This window comes from Vipera berus, assembly GCF_964194415.1.
Source record: "Vipera berus genome assembly, chromosome: 5".
In the NCBI taxonomy this organism is placed as follows: domain Eukaryota; kingdom Metazoa; phylum Chordata; class Lepidosauria; order Squamata; family Viperidae; genus Vipera; species Vipera berus.
In genome coordinates, this window is record NC_138207.1 from 66,907,408 (window position 1) to 66,935,049 (window position 27,642).

At 36.0% G+C, this 27,642-nt stretch overlaps 1 protein-coding gene across 1 annotated transcript in view; it reads left to right on the top strand.

Moving 5' to 3' along the window:
• MGMT (O-6-methylguanine-DNA methyltransferase) overlaps positions 1-27,642 on the top strand; it is a 212,744-nt gene that overhangs the window by 133,037 nt on the left and 52,065 nt on the right. The window contains exon 4 of the mRNA XM_081329111.1: positions 25,910-26,067. Within this exon, the coding sequence (XP_081185237.1) occupies positions 25,910-26,067 (158 nt within the window). The remainder of the gene's footprint in view (positions 1-25,909; positions 26,068-27,642) is intronic.

The window sequence follows — 27,642 nt, forward strand, 5'->3', positions numbered from 1 at the left end:
TCATAATATATGATATAATATATCTATATTATATCATAATTAAATAGTGCTCTGTAACATAATATTTAAATATGCGTCACAAGGTTTGTATTCAAGTATAACTAAGTTGTTATTTGCTCTTATGGTCACTGAAATTAATTTCCTGGATTATTTTTTTTTATATTATGAAAACTGATTTTCACTAATGTAGTTACCCTAAACTGTGTTTTAATAAGTATAGTCTCCAGTACAATCTTTGCATATGTATTTTTCAACTGTTTATAGCTATTGAATTGGATGTGGCTTAATAACTACTGTTTAATTGTATTATTCAGGTTGGACAAATAGTTATATGCTGAATGTATATTTTCCAGGATTTTGTGCAATGTTATTGCTCTGATATGCTTATCTGCTCTTTTTCAATGCTTTCCAAACTGTTTCTAGACAGGTTCTAATGAATTTTGCTTCTGCATACCCCTCTTATTTTCTTTACAGTGCCTGGACAGCTTGTTTGCAAAGTTTACTTGGCTACAGTGTCCCCTGGGATTTGATTCAGGACAGCATGTCCATGCAGCCCTTGAAACTATGTCACATAGTCCCCAGATCCTAAAAGGTTGGCTACTCTTGAGATAAAACACCATGTTTAATAGCCTCATTTTTTTCCCCTTTAAGTTTTTGTTTTAATACCTATGAAACATCAAACTACTATGTTGATTTCTGTTTTTATATACCATGTGGTAGACTTCAATAATGAGCACAAAAAAATGAGATAATAATAAAAAACGAAGCATGACATTTATAAATATGAATTCCCAATTTATTTTTTTAAACCTGGAATGGAATTTTTGTAGATTGATGTATTTCTGTACAACTCTGGCAGTGCTGAAATCATTCATTTACAAAGAAAATGTGTGTGTGTGTATGTGTGTGTGTGTAAATTTGCCTTCACTTTTATATCATAAACATTAGACAAAATAATAACATACAGAATTATTTCTTTGTTCTAAGTATTTTTAGCATTAAAATAGAAGTTACTAAATAAGCATTTATATTAAAGCATAACTTTTAAGCAAACAAACATTTCTGATGACAAATATTTCATGGAAACATTTATTAGTAAGCATAATATTATTTAAAATATTTAAATTCAAACTGAAATGTAATTGAGATATTGGAAGAAAGGGGAAGATGATAATATATCAATATTTTTATATCATAACGAAGAATATAGCAATCATCCTCCTATACATTATGAACAATTACATATTATTATCTAGCCTTCATCCACTAGCAGGTTTTGGCTGTTCAGTATAATAATTATATTATAAGGGGGGGGGGTGCATACATACACTTATGCACACGCCTCTAATGAAAACATCCGCCTGTCATGACTATTGTGCAACTGTAAAAGATACTTCAGAGCAAAGGGAAGCAAAATATTAAGCCTCTTGCCCTGTGTTATGACCACAGCTCTTGGCTCCCCACATAATATTTTCAAACAGCCATCACAGAGGGGGCAAAAAGATAGCTGGATTAGGGCTGCTTTGACCTAACCCCAGTAGTACAGAAGGGGAGAGTTCCAATACAGTGGATCAAAAAGTGTGTTTGACAGCCAGGTGAGCTGCTGGTTTTGTTTGCAGTCCCCAGGGTGCTCAAGATTCTCTTTGGAAGGAGAAGTAACAGAAATCACTCCAGAGAGTTTAAAATTGGAAAGGTTGATGCTCTGTTTCCTTATGTGATACCAAGGAGGCCTTGAATGATAGAAAATTCACATTAGAGCCTCAACTAGACTGGTAAAAAAGAACCATTACTTTTGCTGTACTTAGAACTTGTTCAATCTATAGGGAAAAATTGGAATCAGAAGATTTTTTTTACTAGCAGTCTATAAATGCTTAATAAACAGCAGAAGATCCTGGAAAGAAACTGTAATTAATCCAGAAATCCAGCACTCTTATTTGTTGGATCATGTAGAGCAGGGGTGTCAAACTGCCGGCCTGCGGGCCGGAGCATCACGGAGAAACCGCGCCCATCCCATTTTCGGCAATGGGAAAAAGTTCTGATATGTCGCGCGACGTCACATGACGTCGCGAGTTTGACATGCCTGATGTAGAGAATACAGATCAAGTCACCAAATAAAACATGTGCTTGTTATTTCACTTTATTCAATCTGGTATACATTCAGTGTAGAATAAACATACTTTTTTTCTTTGTAAAAATTAGGCCTAGAACTTCATAATATATAGGTTAGGTTTCCCATAATATATATTTTAATATTTAATTATAAATATATAATCACTTTAGGTAACTTTTGTGAATGTATAGATATAAATATAAATATAAACTTTCGTTAACTTTGTAACTGAAAATGACAAACAGAACAAACCCCATTGCTGAATTATTTATGCTTCAGCTTAATTTGCTTTGGTAGGTCAGAATTGTTCTATATTAAGGAAATCCATGATAAATACTATATATTCTGTATGCCTAGTCAAAAACTTTTTTTTAAATTAAAGAGTTTTACAAAAACAAAGTTTTACAATATATCCCCAAATCCCCCCACCCCAAACCCGCCCACTTCCCCCCCCACTTCCCAGAGCTAAATACAGGATTATAGTTACAATAATCATATTCTAAATAAAAATTATGCATAATATACAATTAACCAAATTCATAATGTGCTTTAACTCCCCTTTAACATAACTACAAACAAAGTACCAATAACAATATCCCACTAAAATCTACTCATAAGCTAAATGGAACTCCCCAGTCCCATATTTGTTCTGAATATAATTTATCCATCTCCTCCAAACTGAAACACATCCTTCCCGTGAATAATCCCTCAAACAAGCAGAAATCCTAGACATCTCTGCAAGACTCGAAACTTTAAACACCCATTCTTCTATAGTAGACAAACCATCCTTCCTCCAATACTGTCTCACCAGCAACCGTGCCGCTGCCATCATTGTTGTTGTTGTTGTTGTTAGTTGCGAAGTCGTGTCCGACCCATCGCGACCCTATGGACAATGTTCCTCCAGGCCTTCCTGTCCTCTACCATCTTCTGGAGTCCATTTAAGCTCACGCCTACTGCTTCAGTGACTCCATCCAGCCACCTCATTCTCTGTCGTCCCCTTCTTCTCTTGCCCTCAATCTTTCCCAGCATTAGGCTCTTCTCCAGTGAGTCCTTCCTTCTCATTAGGTGGCCAAAGTATTTGAGTTTTAGCTTCAGGATCTGGCCTTCTAAAGAGCAGTCAGGGTTGATCTCCTCTAGGACTGACCGGTTTGATCGCCTTGCAGTCCAAGGAACTCGCAGGAGTCTTCTCCAGCACCATAGTTCAAAGGCTTCAATTCTTTGGCGCTCAGCCTTTCTTATGGTCCAGCTTTCACTGCCATACATTGCAACTAGGAAGACCATAGCCTTGACTATACGCACTTTACGCCGCTGCCTATACGCCGCTGCCATCATATTCAACATCAAATCAGTTTCTTTAACATCACAATCTACAACAATACCCAATAAAAACAACTGCGGAGAAAACTCCATCTCTCTCCCAAAAATTTGGTGGAACAGTCAAAAACTTTTTTAATGTGCCAGATATTCTTGTTAATGTTCATTTGATTATGAAATGAAAATTGAGATAATCCTAATCTGGATCTTATTTTGATCAACCAGAGATAGCATTGTCCTTCCTCATTCAAACTTAAAGATAATAACATATCTTTGTTTAAAGTATTATTTTGGCCTCTCATTTTCCTACCAAAGTCTAGCCAAATATTTGCCATCTGTAGAGTATCTTTTTTAAAATGTAGCTTATTCAATTGGAGAGGTTTTATTAATGCTATTAAATATCTATATATGTGTTTGGCTATCCTAACGAAAAATCTACTTCAGCATTGCTTCTGGTTAGGAAAATACTTATGCATCTTTGTCTAGTGCCTGGTTTCTTTTCCAAATGTATTTGTAAAGAAAGAAAACAGGCCTTGCAATATATTGGCAGCATTATGGAGTTAGATTCTTGGCTAAAATCCCTGGAGAGCACAAACAATCACACTTGTTCATGGTAAAAGAAGTAAAAGTAGCACATATAGCAGATTACATCCAAAGCCAATAGCATTATTTCTTTAACAAAGAATGAATATATAACAACACTTAAAAGTCTGGTTCAACATATGTAGCATATAGCTGCCATTGAAGGTGATTTGGAAGACTATTAAATCACAACAAGATTGCTTGTGCATAGTCTACATGAGAACAAAAGAGAAAAGAAGAGTTTATTTAAGAAAACCAAAGAGGTGAAATCTTTATTTACAATTTTTGTAAACTTTATTTGTGGGCAAGAACATTCAGAGGGCCTATAAAACTACACGGTGTTTTATGGACAGAATATAAAGTACAGGGTTGAAAAATTTATTGTCTTTTAAATGCAATTAATTATTTTTCTTCCAGTAGCAGCGTTGATTTGAGTCTCAAAAACAGATTTAAACAATGCTACACCTTAGAGGTAGGGAAAATGTGCTCTCCCAGGTCAAAAATTTACAAAAGTGGATGTCAATAATTTTTTCACTATTTTCATGTCTTAATGTATTCAAAATCCGTTTTTGATAGGAACAAACAAATCTGCTTTATTAGCATGCATCTCAGTAGAATAGTCAGTTTACATTCCAGGAATAATTCTGATTCCATAAGTACTCTAGGTTCTAAATCTGATTCTTTAGACCAAATGGCAGTCCATCCAGGACAAAAAATTTCTTTAGTCCAAATGGTATTTATCTGAATCAAACAAATTTCAGTTAAAATATAGACAAGTAGGTTTCCATGCCTTCAAGCATACATATATTTTCAGCTCAGCAGTCTAGGGCTAGCATCTTCCAGCCATCAAGGTGTGATCTATAGTTCCCATATCCATAATGCAGAGTGATGCTGGCTGATACTATTTTATGCCAGTATGCTTTTTGTTCAGTATTTGGTCCTAACCCAGCATTAAGCTGGAATTTATTGGTGCTTTCCTTCGGGCAGAGATGGAAAAACAAATTGCATCTGTGCTTTATTGGGACAGCATATGAGACCAGGATGATGATGGTCTGTTAATTTTTATATTCCTCCAAAAAACAGACAACAGTCGATTAGTGTCCCAGCAAAGACAAGTTACTGTCAGGCACAAAAGAGCAGGTCCACATGTGAAGGTTCAATTAAATTAATTTATCTATCACTAAAAGCCTTTGCTTCAGAATCTTCTCAAATAACGGTCCACACCTGCTTCGAGCTAGATAAAGGTCAGTGGCATTCAAAGAACATAGGGCTTAAGTTTTCTTGTGGGTATACAGAGATTCTAGACTGATCCCCCTTTTCACTTGGCCGCAAAGTTCTCTTATCCCTACAGTTATGTTAATATGAAATTAAGATTTCTGAACTAAGGCTTTCTGTTATGTTTCTCGTATGAATATTCTTAGGAATCCTGCCAGTTAAAAAACAGGCAGGATGTAGGAAAAGGGCCTTCTCTGCTGTTTCTCCTGTTCTTACTCATCTTATCTCCAGAGGTAAGGCAAGCTCCCATTCTTCAGGTCTTCCGGAAGAGTGTTAAAATCTGGCTCTATCAGTTAGCAAAGTTATGCAACCCTGGGAATGCTTCTAGCTTGACAGCACTCCCTCTGCCTTATTAACCTCTTAGCATAGTTAATTTCTTAAATCCTGATTTATTTATTTATTTTACTTTTAACTTGTAAATTTTAATAATTTTAAATTTAGTCATGTTTTTATTTTATCTTATGGTGGTTATATGTGAATTGCCCACTTAGGTGCAATAGCCAGTGTAGAAATTTTATAAATAATTATATTTAAGCCAGAAAGAAATCAACGAAAGAGAGCTAATACCAATAGTGAACAATAGATAGATAAATAAATTGATAGATAGATAGATAGATAGATAGATAGATAGATAGATAGATAGATAGATAGATAGATAGATAGATAGATAGATAGATAGGTAGGTAGGTAGGTAGGTAGGTAGATAGATAGATAGATAGATAGATAGATAGATAGATAGATAGATAGATAGATAGATAGATAGATAGATAGATAGATAGATAGATAGATGACAGACAGAGCGAGCAAGCTCAGGGTAAACTGTGGAGTTGTTGGTGCTGTCTGAGCTTGTTTTCTTGCAGACATTTTACTATCTGACTAGGTAATACAGGTAGTCCTTGACTTACGATCATAATTGAGCCCAAAATTTATGTTGCTGAGTGAGACATTTGTTGTGAGTTTTGCCCCATTTTACAACGTTTCTTGCCACAGTTGTTAAGTCAGTCATTGCAGTTGTTAATAAGTTAGTAACACGGTTGTTAAATTGAATCTGGCTTCCCCATTGACTTTTCTTGTCAGAAAGTCACAAAAGGTGATTACATGATCCCTGGATGGGGCAACCATCATAAATATGAACCAGTTGCCAAGGATCTGAATTTTGATAATATGATGTGGGGATGCTGCAATTGTTGTAAGTGTGAAAAATGGTCATAAGTGACTTTTTTCAGTGCCGTTGTAAATTTGAAGGGTCACTAAATGAACTATTGAAAGTCGAGGATTACTTGTACTGAAACAGTGTTTCAGTATTATTTCAACATTGAAGCTAGCACTGAGCCGGGTAAAGAAACATCTGCAAGAAAATAGCCAAGCTCAGATAGCACCAATGATTCATAGTATGATAGCTTCTTTAGTCTATGTATAAAAAAATAAGCCTGCTTCTTGCCTGTAAGTTACCTTTACAATCTATGATTCTTTCCCCCCCTCCCCCCCCCATCTTATGGTAGGATAGCTGTTAAAACAGCTGGTAGTATCCATGGGGTGGTAATGTTTCCAGCCCAGCTGTGTACATTGCTGAATATAAGCTGATTCCTAGAAAAGATATTAAAATTTATGTTGAATTTAACACCTGAGACATACTGTAGCTTGTGACCTATTCCGTATGTGACTTTAGAAAACCTTTCTATATTTAGAATGTTGAGCATACCAAAGTAAGATTACATCAAAAGGCATGCACCCATAACATTGTCAATTTTGAATTGGAACTGTTATCTACCATCATTGCACAGTTTAATATTTATCCTTCTTCTTTCAGGATTCTGACATGGTGCATTTCATGAAATTCTAGTAACTGCACATTGTATACTTTCGGCTGATGCTGCTTCAGATCATTTTCTTTCTTTCTGAGTCTCTGTGTATTATTTTCCTTTTCCTTTAAAAAAAAACTTAAATAATTTTATTGTCCGCAAACATTCTGCCTAACTCTCATGCTTCAAGAGCCATATCAAAACTTGCAGAGGAGACTAGAAGGACACTTTTAAATACCTGTTCTCTTCCCTTTCTTCTCCTATGATTCCTAGCATCCTTCCAAATATGTTGCTTGTTCCACAAAAGTACGTTCAAAGTATGGATCTCTTGCACAAATTATGACCAAGTCTGATGTGACTTTAAATGTTCACCTAAGCCCAAAAGAGCCTTATCTTCTGCTAGGCTTGAAAAACAGCATGATTAATTGTGGACAGTGAGCTATTTCATATAAATGTAGTTATCCCCATCCCTTTTTCATCCTCTGTGGCAAATTCAAACATGTCATTTCACTGATGGGATTCTCAATATGTCATAGAGCTTTTTTGCACAAAGAAAAAAAAATCCACTGCTATAAATACTTTAAAGGAGTGATGATACACGTTGACTGACTTCAGTGATTCCTCTTATCTTTGCATTGAATAAAGGTAAGTAGGAGCCTGACTTTAGTCTAATTTGAATTCCAAATTGAGTGGTTGGGGGTTTGAAATGATCCGATGAGATCAATACTTTTCTGTCAGGAAATATAATCCCCAGGGCTATTTCAGTAGTTTGTGCTTCCATGCACATTTCAGTTTACTGGGCAATTGACTTAATGGACAAAAATAATAGAGAAAAATTACACTCATATTGGATGCAGTGAAAAGAAGGCGGGGGTTCGAATATGCATTCTATTGCAGGCCTAAAAAGGGCTTAAAAGGGAGTTCAGATTAGTAAGGTAGATGACAGACAGGTAAGTAGGTAGATGATAGGCAGAATGGGGATAGGGAAGCCTGGGTTGGGGAAAAGATTTTTTGCATATCAGGAATTCAGCAATGTTTAAGAGACTTGGACCCAAAGTCACCTTTCCAGAGGCAGCAATTGTGTTGCATGTTGTGTTACATCACTGAGAGAGAACTTTATTTGACCTCTTGGTTTATTTGACCTCTTGGTGTATTTGGGGGAGATTGAGAGTGGGAATATTCTTGACTGGGTTAAGAGTGGGTGTCAGACCTGCTGCAAATTAAATCTCTAAATAGAAATGAACCTTGGCTGCATTTGTTGAGAAAGGGGTAGTTTTAGAAATCAAATGTATTGCAGTAGTGCAGGGGTAGGCAACCTCAGCTCTTTTATGACTCATGGACTTCAACTCCCAGCTATGCTGACTCAGGAATTCTGGGAGTTGAAGTCCATGAGTCATAAAAGAGCTGAGGTTGACTACCCATGCAGTAGTGTATAGCCAGAACTGAGAATCGCGTGCCCAAAATCCCTAAATTCAACTTTTCCTTCCCTTAGCTGCCTCCCATCACTGCCCCCCCCCAAACCAATCAAGTTCAAGCAAGATGTTTTGAGAATGGTTGCTTCAAGTGTATGTTAGAACGCAGCTGGGTGACCTTGAGACAGCATTCCGGGGAGATACAGCAAGCAGCATCAGCCTGAGGGTGGGGGTGATAGAATACAGCAGTTCCTCACACTTTCCCCGAGTAGCAGTCACTTTTGCTTTCCCCCTCCCCAAAGCAACTCCTTCCCATCCACCTTCTCCGTAGTTCATGAAGGACTGTTACTGCATGGTATCAAGGCACAAGCCGAGAGAGAAGCGGCAGCTGACAATGGGAAAATCCCTACCTGGAAGGGAAAAGTAATGTGCCAAATCAATAAAAGCAAAAGCTGGCATTCTGAGAGTTCACAATAGGGATGAGTTTAGAAGTCTTCCCTGAAGGAGTCTTCAGTTGGGGAATATAAAATTGCATCAACAAACATGAGTAATTCACTGTTGATTTTCCCCTCTGTGATCTAAGAGGGCTGAATGGTAGAGTTCATGATGCCTTTTGACAGTAGCTTGCCCAATGCTGCTAAATACCTTGACAAGGCTCCCCCCCCCCGCCCCGCGCCCCTTATGGAAGAATCCAGACTAGCTTCTTGCATTAAATGTATCTGCTCTCATTTTAATAACAGTGGGAAAACTAAGAGAGGGGGGGAAACGAATTAAATACAAATAAGCACTTGATGGCAATTTTGTTTTTCCATGTAATCAAGTGATAAGACAAACTATGTATCCAATTAGTGGTTTAATTAAGTACATTCTGAACTCAAGAAGACCAATTGAAGAAAATACCTCTATCAGGCTCCCAGGTTGGTTAAAATAGAGCCATTTACACTGTGGCAATAGCATAGTTCCTATATATTGGGGTGTGTATTATAATGTATGTGTTAAAGAGCTTTCAGGATGCTGTGCAAATAAGATATTTTGAGGAACTGCACTCAGATCAAAAATCAGCGTATGAAAGAAAACATATTTTTCCAGGCAACTGTATATTTAAACACAGTATTCTCAGTACTAGTAATACTGTAATGCGGCTTTTATAAATTACACTGTATGTAATGCAACAGAGCTTAGATATGTTGCACTTTGTGAACCTTTTACCTAAAAAATATTCTTCTGTGCTTGTCCAGTTGCCTTTTTAAAAGTACTTTACAACAAATGCTGCAATAATAGAGGAACAGAGTAAAGTTGTCTTTTCAGTTTCCAAGCATAACTATGTTTTCCTCCTCCCACCCCACTTTGTAAAATCAATTAAAACTTAATGGCTGTGAAACATCATTAGCATCGTGAATTTTTGTCTGTGGTTTCAACTATGTGTTGGGGAAAGTTAATGCATAATTGTGACATCATCTGAAAGTAATCACCTGTGTAATTGGAAAGGATTGTGTGCTTTTATATGAATTGCCAGCTAAGAAACCTTGTGATTGTATATATCTCACCTAGTGTTATCTAAGATAAAAGTACTGTAAAAGACGGTTCTTACTGCCCAAATGTTTCTCAGCCCCTTTTCTTAATAGGATTTAATTTAAAAATAGATTCCAAGCCACATTAAACAGTGTTAACTTTAAATCTGATTACTACATTCTGTATTCTTATCCTGGCCTTTTGAAATATATAGGAATTAAATGTGTCATCTGTATATGTATTAAAATGCTAATTTTTAATACCATGCTTGAAAAAGTAGCAGTTGTGTGTGTTCGTGTAAAGGTTTGTGTTCAGTTGAGTGGTTGGTTTGGTTGAACCCAATTCACAAGCTTGATCTTCAAAGGAAAAAAAAATCAGGTCAAGATTGTTTTTAAAAACAGTTACACATTTTTGAACACAATGATTCTAACCTATGATTGTGCACAAAGGAAGGGAGACAGACATTTAGAGGAGATATCAATAATGGAAAAACTCATAATTTGAAAAAACAAGCACTGGACTTGAAATAACTGGTATGATTTATTCTGTGATTAACCCTGTTGTCTTTATTAGCATTAAAAGGATGGTTTTAAAAGAACAGGAAGAAAGCCTAGAAATGGAAAAGTTATCATTGTACTGGTGATTATTTCTTAATTCCACACAATAAACTACAATAAATTTCTCTCTGACATTGATCAGACTTGAATCTGAAATCAATTGAATACATTGTTAATAGTATATTTTAACTCAAAAATGTGCTTATTTGGTACATATTGGTTTGACTTGTTAACACTTTCACAATACACACTAACATCAGATTTTCTGCTATAGTGACCTTAAGAGGCGGGGACAGCAATGAATGATTCCTGCCATTCAGTGAACTTTAACTTGAACCTTACTTGAATGGTAATAATGTCCACCTGTAATTGCTGTGGAAAAGGAAAAACCTCTAGGGATTTTCCATCTAATCATTTATTTGTAAATCTGTAGGTAGCGGTCTCCAAAAATGTACATTGGGGGTCAACTTGATGCTACAATTCACGATTTGGTGTTTACATTTCTCTGTTTTTTATCTTACTTTTTAAAGATAATTTCAGTTTTTACATGACTAGTAAAGCTCTTTGGGTCATTAGAATGGATGCTTGATATAGCTTTGCACTAGCTATCTATTTCATTTCTCACGGCCTTGGATAGGCACTGTCTCTATTATGAATATGAAATATGAATGTTTTTTCATCCCATTAATTCATTCTACATACATTTAATTTGTCCAATATTAGTGACAATTATCTAAATTACTGTATTTAGTAACATTAGTGATCAAGTCTTCTTTGGAGACTTCCTATTACATGATTTGTATCCAATGTGTATTATACAAAATGTCTAAATTCAGCCTTGAGATAACTAGTTTGTATTTGAAATAACTACTTTACTGTATGTTTGGAAATTATAACATTTATGCTTATGTTAAAAGACAACAAATGCTCACAGAAATAAATATAAGAGTTCTAGCAAAAAAAGTCTTTATTGCAAAATGGGGCGGGCAATAGCTAGCACCTAGTAGGAGCTCTGATGGTGCAATGGTTAAAATGCAGTATTGCAGGCTAACTCTGCCAACAGCCTGGAGTTCTATCCTGATGTTGACTCAGCTTCCATCCTTCTGAGGTTGGTAAAATAAAAACCCAGATTGTTGGGGCAACATGCTGACATTGTAAACTGTCCAGAGAGTGCTGTAAAGCTCTATGGGGAAATATATAAGACTAACTGCTAATGCTATTGAGATCACAAGCAAGAGCCTTGGTGGAGCAGTGGGCTAATGCCTCCTTAAGTAACACCAGCTGCCTGCAATTAGTGCAGGTTCGCATCCCACCAGGCTCAAGGTTGACTCAGCCTTCCATCCCTCCGAGGTAGGTAAAATGAGGACCCAGATTGTTGGGGGCAATAAGCTGACTTTGTAATAATGCCGCTTGGGGGGGGGGCAAAAGTACTAATAAGCAGGCATATACATAGAATGAAGGCTACTGCTAAGCTTGTAAGCCGCCCTGAGTCTTCGGAGAAGGGTGGGATATAAATGGGATTAAAATAAATAAATAAATAAATTCCAAGGCAAGCTTGTCCAGCAGATGGGGAGGATTGGTTTCCGGCTTGCAGAGTTCATTGGTATGTTTATTAGCCATTTGGTAGTTGTCTTGCTTAACCCGCTGCAGAGTCCTGTGGCACCTGTTGTACCTGTTCTAATGTCCTCAGTCTCCTTCAGCAGTTGCCAGTGCACTAAACCTCCTTAGTTTCTGCTGTAAATAGGGAAGGGTATCTGTAGCTTTTGGTAGGTCTTTCTGGCTTCAGATTATGAAATTTGGATTAATGATGTTCAAAATTACAATAAGCTAATTTCCAGGTGAATTTTCCTGGGAACATACTGTAATACCATAATGAACGGTCCACTAATGAATTTATAAGCTTTTCCTATGGCCACTATAATTTTTTACACCCATTATATTTATGATGATCAGATCTTCCAACTTTTAGATTTTAGAATTAGAATGTGGACAACTATATGTGAGATTAGCCCAATCTTATATCATGAAGAAATTTACATGTTGCAAACAGTGCCGGTGGAAGGCTTAGTAGTTTACCATAACTTCAGCTTTCTATAATGTTGCCTATAATTTGCCTAAAGTAAATTTGGGTAAAAATTAGTTTTGTGTATCACAGGTGAGACTTAGCTTATTTCCTGAATCACAGATTATCAATTAATTCTGTAGGTTTTGATCTAGTGCTAATTATTTCATGATAAATAATTATATTTTTTTTAGAAATTGAAGTAAAATAATGTGTTTGCTTTCTCTTAGCCTTGCAGGAAAAAGGGAGGATACAGATGAATCAAACTCATCTACATAAATCTGTAGGGTTTCATAATAACTAATTCAGTGTAGATGGGAGAGCAACAGAATTTGTATTATCTTGTGCTTATTTGTAATCCCATTAAAGATTATTTAGTTTATTTAGTTTATTCTGCTAAAGCTGGACCATTGTTGTCTAAAATTTGCATTTCAGCCAGGAGCTTATTCTTTTTCAAAGAGGTGTGAGAACTAAGTGTAATTAACAAGCTGAGGTCAGGTCACAAAGAGAAATAGTAAGCATAACCAGAATCAAGTCTGAAGCTCCACTGATGCAAAGCATTTCAAGTCTACATAATGTCCCATAGTTGCAAAATATGAGTTATCAGAGCCAAGTCAGAATACCAGAAGCTCAGTATGTTCGTCTATTAAGGGCAGTTTCAAAATGATCCAGACATTCTGAAGAAACCATGCAGGATAGCAAAGCTAAAGATTTCTAATATTTAGTCTAGAAATTCTTCTTAACAACTGACCAACATGTTAAATAGGGGGAAGAATAAGAGAAAGTGTAATATTTAACTTTTAACTAAATGTTAATTTTTTAGAAACACCTGACAACGCTTCTGATTAGAATAGTAGTTAATTATATTTAAATGTGTTACCATGTGGCAGTTTCCACTCTCTTTTCTTTTTTCCCTGAAAGTTCATCCTGAAAGTCTTTGCTAAAAGCCATAATTTTAAAAGGTAGGTTTAAAAATGTATACTTGATTTGTTGCTTTTAAAGAACAGGCATCCATCTGATCCTTGAGTTTATTATTACTATTGACACATGGTCAATAGACATATGTCAACTATGTCAGAATACATGGGTTTTGGCTATGCTAGCCAAGTATTATATTATTATTGCTGTTCTATAAACTACTTCCTAGATTGAACTGCTACATTTGCTCATATTGCTTGCTATGCATAGGTAAAGGGAAAAGGGAAGCAAATCTGACATACTTACTAACAGAGAAATTTGTATTATTTATACAGAACAGAACAAACCAATTTTCAAGAAAGGTATTTAAGTGGCAACATTATTTATTAATGCTGTATGCACACACTAATGGAATGCAACACAGATTCAGTTAAATCTAGTAGAATGCAGTCTAATATCATAGTACTGTATATGTGTGTGTGTATTTCCGTTACTTAATCTATGTGTGTATATATGTATATAGATACATACTAGACCATTTATCTGTAAACTAAAATACTTGGTACTGTGCAATTTTTGTTGAGTCTTTCAAACTTCACACTAAATAATCATAGAATATACTTTTAAATTTACAAATTCTTTGACTGTAAAATGCTCGTCCTTTTTCTATAGCTTTTCAATGTTCCTAGAGCGTGCGAATTCACCCTTGAATGCTCATTACAAATTTGCAAATGAGTGATTAAAAACCAACCTTCCTAGAAATAATGCATTATCCATTAAAGGTATAGTACATATGACAATCAAGGCTCAAATAACATAATAAAAACAACACAATAGTCCTCAAGTTATGTTGGCAATTGTGACAAGGATTGCCATCATATGCTCATAAAGCATAATATTACATAACTGCAATCACTTAGTGACTGCAATCTTGGTTTCCATCATAACTCCAGAACCATTTGCATCTTTAAACAGAAAAGGATGGGAATCTCAGGCAAATTGCATGGGGGGATATCCAGAGGGTGGACACTAAGGAGTACTGGTGGGTGTTAGGTCGAGGGTGCTAGATGGGCTGGTAAGGGCTGTGGGTGAGTGTTAGGGAGTACAGGAAGCTAGGAGGATCCACGTTGATGCTACAAGTAGGTATGTGCTTACAGAGTGAAGGCAGACGTGGGAGTGCCATGGAATATCAGATTCCAGGGATCTCATACTCCATACTGGGTCTGTTCAGGAGAAAAAAATGATGGGACCAACTTTCAACCTTCATTGATGGTTTCTCCATTGAGTTTGCTTGTAGACAAAAGCAGAGTAAATCTAATGGTGATCATGCAACCATGGTTTGCTTTAATATCATAATTAGGTAAAGGTAAAGGTTCCCCCGCACATGCGTGCTAGTCGTTTCCGACTCTAGGGGCCGGTGCTCATCTCCGTTTCAAAGCCGAAGAGCCAGCGCTTGTCCGAGGACGTCTCCGTGGTCATGTGGCCGACATGACTAGACGCCAAAGGCGCACGGAGCGCTGTTACCTTCCCACCGGAGTGGTCCCTATTTTTCTACTTGCATTTTTATGTGCTTTCGAACTGCTAGGTTGGCAGAAGCTGGGACGAGTAACAGGCGCTCACTCTGTTACGCGGCACTCGGGATTCGACCCGCCAAACTGCCGACCTTCTGATCGACAATCTCAGCGTCCTAACCCACTGAGCCACCGCGTCCCACTATCATAATTAAAGGTAAAGGTAAAGGTTCCCCCGCACATGCGTGCTAGTCGTTTCCGACTCTAGGGGCCGGTGCTCATCTCCGTTTCATAGCCGAAGAGCCAGCGTTTGTCCGAGGACGTCTCCATGGTCATGTGGCCGGCATGACTAGACGCCAAAGGCGCACGGAACGCTGTTACCTTCCCACCGTAGTGGTCCCTATTTTTCTACTTGCATTTTTACGTGCTTTCGAACTGCTAGGTGGGCAGAAGCTGGGACGAGTAACAGGCGCTCACTCTGTTACGCGGCACTCGGGATTCGACCCGCCAAACTGCCGACCTTCTGATCGACAAGCTCAGCGTCCTAACCCACTGAGCCACCGCGTAATTCCAAATTGAGATTACATGATGGTGGGAAGCCTTGAAGGCTGCAACGTCACAGATCAGCCATATATTTCCTTGTCTCTGAACAAGAGTTTGTAAACCAAGCACTATTTTAAAAAAAAAACTCCAAATTTAGAAGTAGTATTATTAAAATCAAGTCAGCTAACCATTCAAAGGCCCTTCTGGGCCTCTGAAAGAGCCTTAAGACCTGTCAGTTGGTGTGGTGCCCCAATGGAGATGTTTTTGGCTATGTGACTGGGGCAGTGACAAAAGGAGTCACCACTTCTGTCCTAAGTGAACCCTGGGTTTTTAGTGTGTTTATTTTTTTCTAATTTTATCTGTTAGTTCTGTATTTATAATTGTTTTATATCTATTTTTATTGTATTGTAAGCTGGCTAGAGTTGCTGTGGAGAGAGACACCATATAAATTTAATAATAAATAAAAGCTTGATGAAAGAGATGGGTTTTTATTATTTTCATTTGCCTAAACCAGGGGTATGCAACCTCGGCTCTTTGATGACTCATGGACTTCAACTTGCCTACCCCTGGCCTAAACCAACGAATTTGGGGCCAGTGAATTTCTTCAGAGAATACTATTTGTAGCCCGGAAGCCAAACAGAAGAAAGCATGTCTCATTTGATGTCACAGCTCAGTTTGCATCCAGAATTAGCCAAAGAATTTATGACCAGATTGTTCCACAGCACATCTGACTTAACCCAATACACGAAGATTGAAACACCCAGGATTATGGATGTCATAAACCTCTACCTAACTATATACTTCCAATTTGATGGACAAACTTACCAACAAATTAAAGATACATAGTGGAGGTTGTTATTTAACATCTAGAAACCTTAGCGTTTCCACAAATACAAATATAACCCAGATATGTAGATGACACCTTCCCCATATAAACAAGGACCAATTAGAAAACACCCACAGACCCATCAACATTTTCAAAAGAATGCAATTTACCAGAGAAGAAGAAGAAAAGAACAACTCACTACCCTTCCTGGACATCCTGGTCAGCAGAGACCATAGTGGAAAACTAGGAACACGTGTAAAGGAAAAAAAACCACTCACACCAACCAAGTGTTCTACTACCAATGCAACAACCCAAGCTGCCACAAGAGAAACTGTGTAAAAACTTTATTTAGACGAGCACAAATTCATTGCTGCAACCCTTAACAGAAGAGTCTTTTAATTCCCTCCTTTAAATAGACCGGAACATAGTAGCATATTCTGTAGCCAAAGATTCCCCTTAATAATAGGTCTAGCCCTATTGGCTAAGAGAAGCAATAAGCAAGCAAGTAGGTGGTGTTTGTCATCTTGCCACATGCCTTTTCCACATCTTTGAGTACATAGTAGTACATGCTAAAAGTTTATAAGGCTGACAAATAGTTGTCAACATTACCTCTGTTGTGATTCAGGGTCAGCCTGTGGGTTCGGCAGTTGGGTCGGACAATTCAGAGGAGGAGGAGGGGGGTGTTGAAGAGCTTGCTGAGAATAATATTGAGGCTCCACAGAGCCCTCAGCCAGGCCCCTCCCATCTGGTCACGACGCAGACCCAGCTGTGGATGAAGATGACCCACAGCTGGCCCTGTTCAAGGACGCCTGACGCAGGAGGCAGTCAATCAGGAGTAAACAGAGGAAGGCAATGGGGCACCTCGGAAGGAGACAGAGAGAAGCCACGCCCTGAACTGTTTAAAAGGGGAATGTGTGGGAGGGCTGGTTTGCTGAAGGCAACCGTTTGAATAGCTCCTGTTTCATAGTTCGTGTTTGCTCTCTTTGTTCTGTTTGCTCTGTTTATGTTTTTATGTTAATAAATTTGGCAGGCTTAGTTCCAGCCTCTTGCCTTCTTGTAAAAGGGGTTGTCCCTGCCTTTTCTGCAGGGCCGGTAGCAGGCTGGTACAGAACAACCTCCTTCTAACCTGTTACAACGTGAACTTCAAATTGAAGTGCATATAATTAACTTAGCTGTGTACAACAAGAAGCATGGTTTTTGGCAAGTTTTTGACTATTCCTGTACTCATGTTCCAACTATGAAAGACATGGTACCCATTAGAAAAAAGCATTGCTGACCTCATCTGTTCAGACACAGTGAAGGCAGAAGAGTTGCTGTCTCCTACCATGAATTCCCTTGCTAGTTACTACTTCAGGGTTGTTCCTAGGCCACATTCCCTGTACTGGCTGAAACACTATGATACTTGGAGAAAAAAATGGAAACACATTGTGTATTTACTGTAACTCTAATATTCAAAGAGATGAGCAAATATATTGTTATGAACTATCAGTGCTTATGTGCCTAGATATGCCAAACCGATTACATTTTTTTAAATTTCAAATAATTGAATTTTAAAGCTAATTCTAGTCCTGACGATTGTTTGTGCAAGAAAAGTACATAAGGCTCATGCGATATTTGTAAAAGGTAAATACAAAAGATTTAACAAAAATTCTTAATCCCACTATATATCATAAAATAAATTGGTGAATGTTATTTATTATTGGGCTGTAATAGTAGTAGTAGCTGTAATAGTAATAGCTGTAATAAAACTCTGTATTTAGAAGGTGGAGGCAATCTCAACAAAGAGAATGAATGTAAAATGTGCTTTTAAAATAAATTTCACAGCAGCAGTGCCAGCATGAATGTGTCACTGAACTTTAACCTCCAGGGAAGGTACTGCAAGATTCAAAATCTCAGGCTATTTTTGACAACTACTCTCCCCCAAACAATGCAGAATCACTATGATAGTGATTCTGGCCCTCGAATTATATTTCCTATTTACCTGTAATGTTTGTCACAGTTCTAGACATTTCATTCCATAAAGAAACATGCATGGAGAAGGTGTCTTAATAAGTTAATGCTTTAAAAAATACATTTTGTCTCCAATATTTTACAGTTAATTTCTCCCAGACTAACCCAAGCTCTGAAAAGTACCAAGATGTTTGTGTATGTGTGAGAGAGAGAGAGTGAGTGGAAGAGAATTACCAGAGAGTAGACCGTGAGTTTATTATTATGTGTTGTTAAAAAGGGGATTATAGTTAATAAAACAAGAATAAGGGAAGAGTTTTGCAAAAGCAACAAAAATTCTTGTAGCATCTTTAAAAATTATCACACTTATTATATAAGCACTCATGGAATAGATTGAGATCAAAATGATTTCACAAGGAATAGATAAGCATAAAGCAGAATTTTCTACTTTAGACATTGCTTGATGCTTTCTAGCCTTACAGAAAATATTGGCATCCTAATATAGGTAAACTATTTGCTGCATTGATTAATTATGTCCCATCAAGTTGGTGTCAAATGACATAAAGGCTTTTTTGTATTTAGTGTCGTATGTATCTATCTCTGTGTAATAAATTGGAATATCTGACAATTGAACCTCATCTTAAGACCCCAACTGAGGTGGGCTGCAGCAAATGCATTTATTTAATGTGCAATTTCCATCCTTATGATTTAGCCCTTAATTTAACAAACAATGTGTATTCACCAAAAGTGTAAAATAGAATATCTGCATTTATTGTGTACCAATAATATACTACTATTTATAGCAGGTTCTGAATAATTTTGCCAACTAATTGTAAAGAATAATTCATTACCATGAATTAAGATAAATCTAAAGTTTTGATCTTTTCCAAACAGTCACAGAGTAATTGGTTTCAATTGAACAAGCTTCCACCTTTAAGTACTCGGGCCTTTATTTTTATAAGTTTATAAAATGGAAAGGCCAATGTAAGCATATCGTGTCTAAAGCCAATCAGAAATCTAAGGCAAATCTTAATTCTTTTTTATTAAAAGTAGCAAATTTGTTCCTGCTCTATTAAATATGCAAGCAAATTTAGTATCCTAGCATTTTATGGAATTTCACTAAAACTTCTTGGTACTTATTTTTCTTTCAATACTTTTTTGCATCATATTCTGCTTCTGTCAAACATTTGGCAGGGAAGTGCTTAATTTTGAATCTAGGTTGAGTTCTTCAAGCATGACTGAGGGCAAACTTGTCTTTAGCTTAAATTATGTACAAACAAAATTGTTAACTCATTTGGATATCTAACTGAATGCTTTGCTTCACCATGAATTTTTTTTTAAAATAACCATAAAATAGTCTTTAAGCTTTTTCTCCATGTATTGATTTAATCCTATTTGAATTGGACACTGACCAAGCAAGATCTCTAGTCAGACAAACATTTCAGTATAGGTAGTATCTTTCAGGCTGATAATTCATTTTGATGGCAAGATTTAGCTTCTTTGTAGAGTACAGAGACAACCTGACCAGTTCACACAATGATCTCTGGGTGTTTCCTCAACTTATGGCCACAATTGGTACCAGAATTTCTGTTGAAGGCAGTGCAGTCATAAACTGAGTCATCACATGGTTGGATCTAATTTTTTACTATTTTTTACTACGATTATTAAACAAATCAATCATTAAACAATTCAGTTAAGAAAATCACATGGTTATTAAGTGAATCACGTAGTTGTGAAACAAATCTGGCTTCCCAATTGCTTGTCCGAAGTTAGTTGGGAAGATTGCAAATCACAATCACATGACTGCAGACACAGCCATCATAAATGCAAGCCGTTTGCCAAGTGCCCAAATTGTGATCACATGAACGTGGGAATAGCATAATGATCGTAACTTTAAAGGCTGGTCACATGTAGGTCATCTTTTCTGAAGCCAATCATAACTTCGAACTGTTGTTAAATGAACAGTGGCAAGTCAAGAACTACCTGTAGACACGTCTTCAATCTGACCTTACTTATTATGTGATGATGGTCTGATCAGACTCTGCTCTAGAAAATCACTTCCTACATGTAAAAAGTGTATACCGACATGAATATGAATTCTCATGAACATTCAGGATGCTGAACACTAACTGAAAAGCTTCAGGAAGGAGTATGTCACATTCATCCCATGACAATGTTGATCTTGTTATATTTCTCTAAATTTGTTTCTAACATTAATATAAATTATATCTCGGACAAATATTTCTCCTACATTTTAAAAGCCTTTTATTACATCCATTTATTACACAACTGAATGATGCAACTTAAAACCATTAAAATGTGAATACATTTGGAATCCTGAATTCCCATTATGATTCATATCTGTGATATTAGATGTTAATAAAACATGCAGCAAAACTTCCAGTCAGAAAGATGGAGTAATAGACACGAAACTTTGTGTGTGGTTTATATGTATGTTTGACAGTGATTCTTTATTAGTTATTTCATTCATATATTAAATGTATTTCTATGCTCCACAATCAAAATTCATTCCCAATAATAATATCATTTGTAGTCAAAGACTATTCTGGCAGTAGATATATAAATCATGATCTGGACTTTATTATTCAATTACCTTGGTTGCTTCCTGAAAATAATTATACATTAAGACATATAGTGAATACTTTAAAGTTCCTTCAGTATATCTTCAAATTAATATTACAGTAAAAAGTTAAAAATATCTAAAAATATATATTTTAAACATGTTTCATATGTTTGTTTCTAAACTCTTAAATATGTATTAATTTTTTTTTATTTTCAAAAATCTTTATTCTATGTATGTCTTTTTTTACAAAATTAATTTAAAATTAGGCCAACCCCCATGTGCTTCTTATTATTTTTTTTGAAAAAACTGTTCTTATTCATTGATTTCACTGTGAAGAGCAAACACAACATAGACATAAGGCTATCTGAACGCTTTATTCGCTACATTTAGAATATTAATAACATTCTTCCCAGAAGTTGTCACATCAAGTAAAAGATCTTTATTCCAGACTGTCTTTTGGGGCCAAATTGAGACTGGATGCATGCATTTAATAAATTGTAGTCTCAAGTAGTCATTTTTTGTAAATAATTAGCTTCAGTGGAAGAATAAGTTAGCATATTGTATGCATCTAATGTTGCAAATGTACATACTGCAAACTTTCCTATTAATCAACAGTCAAGCACTGTAAGTTGGGTCTCATACATAATGAATTGTGCTTAAGCCTCCTGGGTTTCATTGATAGAAAAATAAGAGAAAACACAAGTGTAGTAAGCTTTTGAATAAAATTTAACTAGATTGCTCTGCATCCTGTAATTGTTTTGGAATCATTAGGGAATAGACAATTCATCTGCAATTTTGGTAGTAGTTTTGCCTTCATCTATCAGAATACTATTTAAATGACATTAAGGTGTTGAAATAACTACTTTAAAAATTCTACATAGAATGTTAATAATATATGTTTTATGTGTTTTTCCCCTTTCTTCCAACCCTTAGAAATGTTGTATATATGTGTATTTAGAGAGAATATTTCATGTCATTTTTAAGTATTTCAATACTTATTTTGATTTATTGCCTTCTTTTTGTAAACTGCTCTGAAAATATGATTGGGGAGGTGATAAAAAGTCTAGCAATCAAGATTATTCAAATTCACCTGAGAAATTTAATTTGTGTGCATTTAAAGGTAACAAGAATGTGTAATATTTACTTCCTGGTTTAGGTTGCTGACACCGACTAGAATATAAAATGTTGAAACTGTAAAAGCACAGTGTGTTAATTCTTTGCTTAAGTAATACTTCAGATTTATTTGTTTGTTTATGTAGAGCCAAGTGCCAAGAAAAATGAAACACTTCCTTGGAGTTGGGGCTCTGAGGAATTTGCTTTTCTTCAAATCTAGTTAGAGCTTTGTAAGGCATCCATCTAATAAGATCTCATTCTCTAAGCACCTTCCCAATGTTCTAGGGCACAGGTCTGCAACCCGTGGCTCCGCATGCGGCTCTTTCAGCCGTCTCCTGCGGCTCCCAGTCATCTGCCACGTGCAGTCCAAAAAAAAAAAGTGGGACTAAAAAAGTTCAACCAATCAATTCAAATATGCAGGGTAGGTGCATCTCTCGCCTTGGCTCCACTCTTCAGTCAAACCCTGTTCTGCACATGCGCGCATGTACGCACATGTGCACACATTTTTTGCGGCTCCCAGTTTTTCCTTTTGTGAGGGAACCGGTTCCGAGTGGCTCTTTCACTGTTTCAGGTTGCTGACCCCTGTTCTAGGGCTACAGTTAACAGACTTCTCCAGTAAGCGTGTCCATGTAGAATAACATTCCACAAGATGATGCGCATCAGATCTCTTGGAAGGACAACTTGCCTACAGCACAATCTGGGCTTTTGTTCCGAATGTGCGCCTGCATTTCCCATGTGCCTTCCTCTCCTGGACCATGAGCTCTCAATGTTAAACTATAATATGTATATCAGTCCTATTTTCCCCCATTAGTCTACTCTCCTGATTTGATCTCATCAACCTTGATATTCTGGAAAGGATTCTGCTTTCAGAAAATCAAGATAACTGGCTATTCCTAGGAAGATTTCAAAGTTACTTATAGATTAGTTTTTAGGAAATAGATTATATGTATACTGGTATGGTTGAAGATTCTATAATTCGTCTTTCCAGAATGATAACTGTCATACTGTGAAGCTTTTCAGAAGGGCCACCAAATTTTTGAATAATAGTATTTTATGTCAAAACAAATTCATGAACCCAGGCACCACAATTCATTAGTATTGATCCCCTACAATTAAAATTTATATTTCATCATAACTTATTTCATTGTGATTTTCCATATATAAAGATGATAGGGATAATTATTCTAATTGATTCCCGGACTATGGAATGTACTTCCTAATGAGATATATTTGGCTTCCATTGTCCCTGGATTTAGGAACAGGATGTAAATGCAAGTCTTCCCAATCTTTTAATTGTTAATTAGTTAATGATTATATAGTGATTTTATTTTTAATTTTGGCTTTAAATTGTTCTTTTCTGTAGTTTGTATTTTTTATTATCAGAAAACATAAATTTTGCAATAAACAGAAATGTGAAGTATACATTCATTATTAAAGAAATAAAGATAATGCATTTACAACCAATAAAAAAGCATGTGAGAGAAATAAGAATACAATTTTATTTAATAACACTTTAAAAACACATAAAGGAAATATTTACATGAATACCAAGTAAAACACACACACATACATATACACATTTATGCATGTGGTTTACAAAATCAATATCATTTGCACACAGACTTCAAGTATCTTCTCTCCCTTCCACAAGAAGCAGGGGTCATCTAGCTACTTTAACAAAGGATAATAGTGTGATTCTACAGTTTTCTAAAATCCAAAATGGAGCATCTCCCTTGCCAGGGTTGTGCTAAAAACATGTCTGCTCAAAATTGTCTCTTTGCATACTTTGCTGTAGCAGCAGTTTCTTATGATTGGCATGTGAAAATTACCTTTTCCTACTTGGTTAAGGTCTTGTATGCTCTCTGGGTAAAGAGAAAATCAGCAGGTTTTTAGATTTCAGTACAAGACAAGGAGTCATTATTTGGATTCTTTGTCGACTGGGGAAAGTCCCAAGAATTTTTGAGTAACCTACTGCTGTTTGATAATGATTTGAGTTTACAGGCTCCAGCATTTTAAGTCCAGACAAAGGTTGGACATTGGGTACAAAATGAAAAGTAGATGTAATAAATTATTTTTCATTTAATCAAAATGTTTAGAGGTTTTAGTATATCACAATGTTCCTCTTAATTGAAGATAATACATAACTTTTTTAAAAAAAATGACTTCCAACCACTCTTTGCTGGCTTTTCAATAATGAATAAGTATCCAAGCCTAGAAAATCATTGGCGTAGAGATCTATTATAAAAACATGTATGAGAAAAAATAAGGAGTTGAGATTAAGTTTAAATTTTAAATATTCATTTTAAGGTAAATATTGCTACTACAGTATAGAAATTCTGTTGATGCCCCTTTCAAGTGGAGAAATGGATAAAATTGCAGGCTGAATTTTAATTTTAACAGAGCCTTGGTGGAGCAGTGGGCTGATGCCTCCTTAAGTAACACCAGCTGCCTGCAATTAGTGCAGGTTCGCATCCCACCAGGCTCAAGGTTGACTCAGCCTTCCATCCTTCCGAGGTAGGTAAAATGAGGACCCAGATTGTTGGGGGCAATAAGCTGACTTTGTAATAATGCCGCTTGGGGGGGGGGCAAAAGTACTAATAAGCAGGCATATACATAGAATGAAGGCTACTGCTAAGCTTGTAAGCCGCCCTGAGTCTTCGGAGAAGGGCGGGATATAAATGTAATAAAAAAAAAAATTAAATGTTGGTGGTATGAAAATAAGAGATACCTATATTTTCCAGAGAGGTGGGACATTAAACCAAAACAATTTTATGGATGCAAATTCCCAATAAGTACAACTATATAATACAATATATGGGATTTAAAAATAAGAATCAGTTCAAATGATCAAGGAAAATATGTACACTATATAATAAAATTGAAGCATTTGCACACTATTTTGTTCTCAGAGGTCAGTTTTACCAGGAGAAAGATCTTTAAAATCAATTGGAGAAGATGCTTGTGAACCTAAGATAACTAGGTGAATGGGTAGCAGTTTCAACTAATTTATTTTCTTAAAAATCCCCCTTTTAAATTGTTTTAGCACCCTCTACAAATTTCAAAGTGGAGAACAAGATTTGAAGCCAGGTTTTAAATCCATTTTTTTCCGTGAGACTTTAAATCAATCCACCTTGCTTGACATTCTCCCCAACTATTGACATGTTCCTTGCATAAATAAATATATTTTCCATTTGTCTGCTACAGAGAGATAATCAAAAAGAGAAGTAGAATTTTCAGAGAAAATGGTAACTCCATTATACTTCTACTCATTGGCAATGCAAAGAAATATTTCCTTGTCCTTTTGTCTGGTTTTTTTTTTTTTTTGCTTTGTGGTGTTCCTTACTTCAAGTTTCATTCATGCAAAATTTGCTTTCCCCAATAGTTTGTGTAATAGTGTTATTCATCTTTTTCTAATCTGACATGCATCATACATGGTGTGTGTCACTTAGGAAATCGTATCTTTCTGTTGCTCTTCAGATATTTACTCCTGTCTAAATATAGGAAAGGTGTTCCCTCTTTCTAACCTATACGCCTGGACATTTGTTGATTTTGAAAATATTATAAGGAGATATTTCATCTCCCCAGGTTTAAAGAAAATTTGTGTGACATATTCACCAGAGATGGAAACTGAAGTGCTTTATTCCAAATTTCTTTTCCTACTTTTTTTTTCATATTTATTTCTCTGCACCCCACCCCTTCTCATTTGTATTTGGATTTTTTTGGCCTGCCTTAAGTTTCTTTTACATAAGGGTCTTTCTTTGTTGTACAGTGTTTAAACAACTTTGTTATGGTGAAAGTCTGCAGTTTTAAAATGAATGCTACTCTGTTACTCTTTCAACAGAGTGGAGGCCTCAATATCTTGTGAAATATGTGAAGCCACAGGGGAAATGAAGGAACCAGTGAAACAATGTATAGCTTGGCTTCAAGCTTATTTCACTGAGCCCCAGTTAATGCTGAAACTTCCAGTGCCTCCTTTTCACCATCAACTCCTAGAACAAGGTCTGTATGTCTTGTAGTGTTATATTTGGCACTTCTTATATGATGTGCACTTCTGTTGTTGTTTTTCGTAAGGTCTGTACTTGGCTTTTGGGCAACCTTTGCAATAATGAATAGATGTAACTCAGGTGTAGTAGGATGAGGGTGAAGGTTCCTTCTCTTTTAGGTAACATGTTAGAACTTAAAAAAAAACCTGCAAAAAGTTATGATTTTATTAATATCCACATCAAATATAGTGGAAGTCTGTATTGGTCTGCTTAATCCTGCTTGCTCAAAACACAGAGTGTTTCTCGAGCACAGCAACTTTAAAAATGTGGCTTTCAACTCCCGGTATTCCACAGTCCACACCACTTAAAAGTTGCTGAGTTCGAGAAATACTGTGCTAAAAGAATGCTTCAGTGGGATTCAGCTACATGTCACAGTCACCAGATCTTCATTTAATGACAATAGTTTAATTATCATCCTTAAGAAACTGCATGCAATAAAATAAGAGTCTCAAGTTGCAGATTTCTAAAAAGCGTTATTTGTTTCTATTGTTAAACACAAGAGAAGTAGAAGAGCAGTTTTGCTTCTTCTGACGGAGGACATCAGGGAGAGTACCTCCAGTGACTAGCAGTTATGTTCCTTAAGCTCCTTAAGATACACAAAAGTACTGGGGGTAAAATTTTAAAAAAGAATATTTTAACCAGATTGAGACTTATTGATATCAGTGGCTTAAACTAAAAATAGGTTTAATTGAATTTTAGCTTAAACTCTGCACACATGTTGTTTTGTTTCCTCATTTGGAACTCTGGAAGAATGCTTGACGAGAACACTTTTTTATTTCTCTTGCTCCTTTGCACAAAAAGAAATTCGTATATTGAACTATATAATTAATAGAATTGGCTGAATTATTAGAATGTAGATCACTGACATGTTTATCAGAAATACTTTAGGAATTTTCACTAGAGATAGCCAGAGTCCTCCTCCTCCGTTTATTACATTGCTTTTCTGCAGGTTGGCTGTCCCTGCATGGGGCTTTTAAACTTTCCAGTTTTGCAGTGATAACTTCAATAACTAGTGTGGGAATGGCTATGTGATTTATTTTTGCTGCAGTTTTTTTTCATCTCATTATGGGAAATGATTTTTTACTCTTCAGAATAGGCAATATTAATATACTGTACTGGCTTTTGTTTTACATATGTGTTGGTGAATATCATTGCATTTACATCTTCTTTTTGCATTCTGTTATTTTAAAATACATATTTAATTTGCACTTATATTCAGATGTGGATTTATTTTTCAGATGCTTTGAATAATAAATGTTGATGTATGTTAGAGACTGCATCCCCATCTATTTTGACTTTGGTATTTTTCTGTAAAATTGACAAAGGTTTCCTTGGCTACTGCTATATCAAAATATAAATGAAGCAAAATTGATGAATCTATTGTCAATTTCTTGTTCCTATTTTCTTGATAAAAACCCCTTTATAGTTGCAGTCCTAACCATATATTCAAAAGAGCAAATTGACAAAAATTAATGGGATTGCTTTACCTTTATTTACTAAATTGTTCCTATATGCAGCTGTTAAAAGCCAG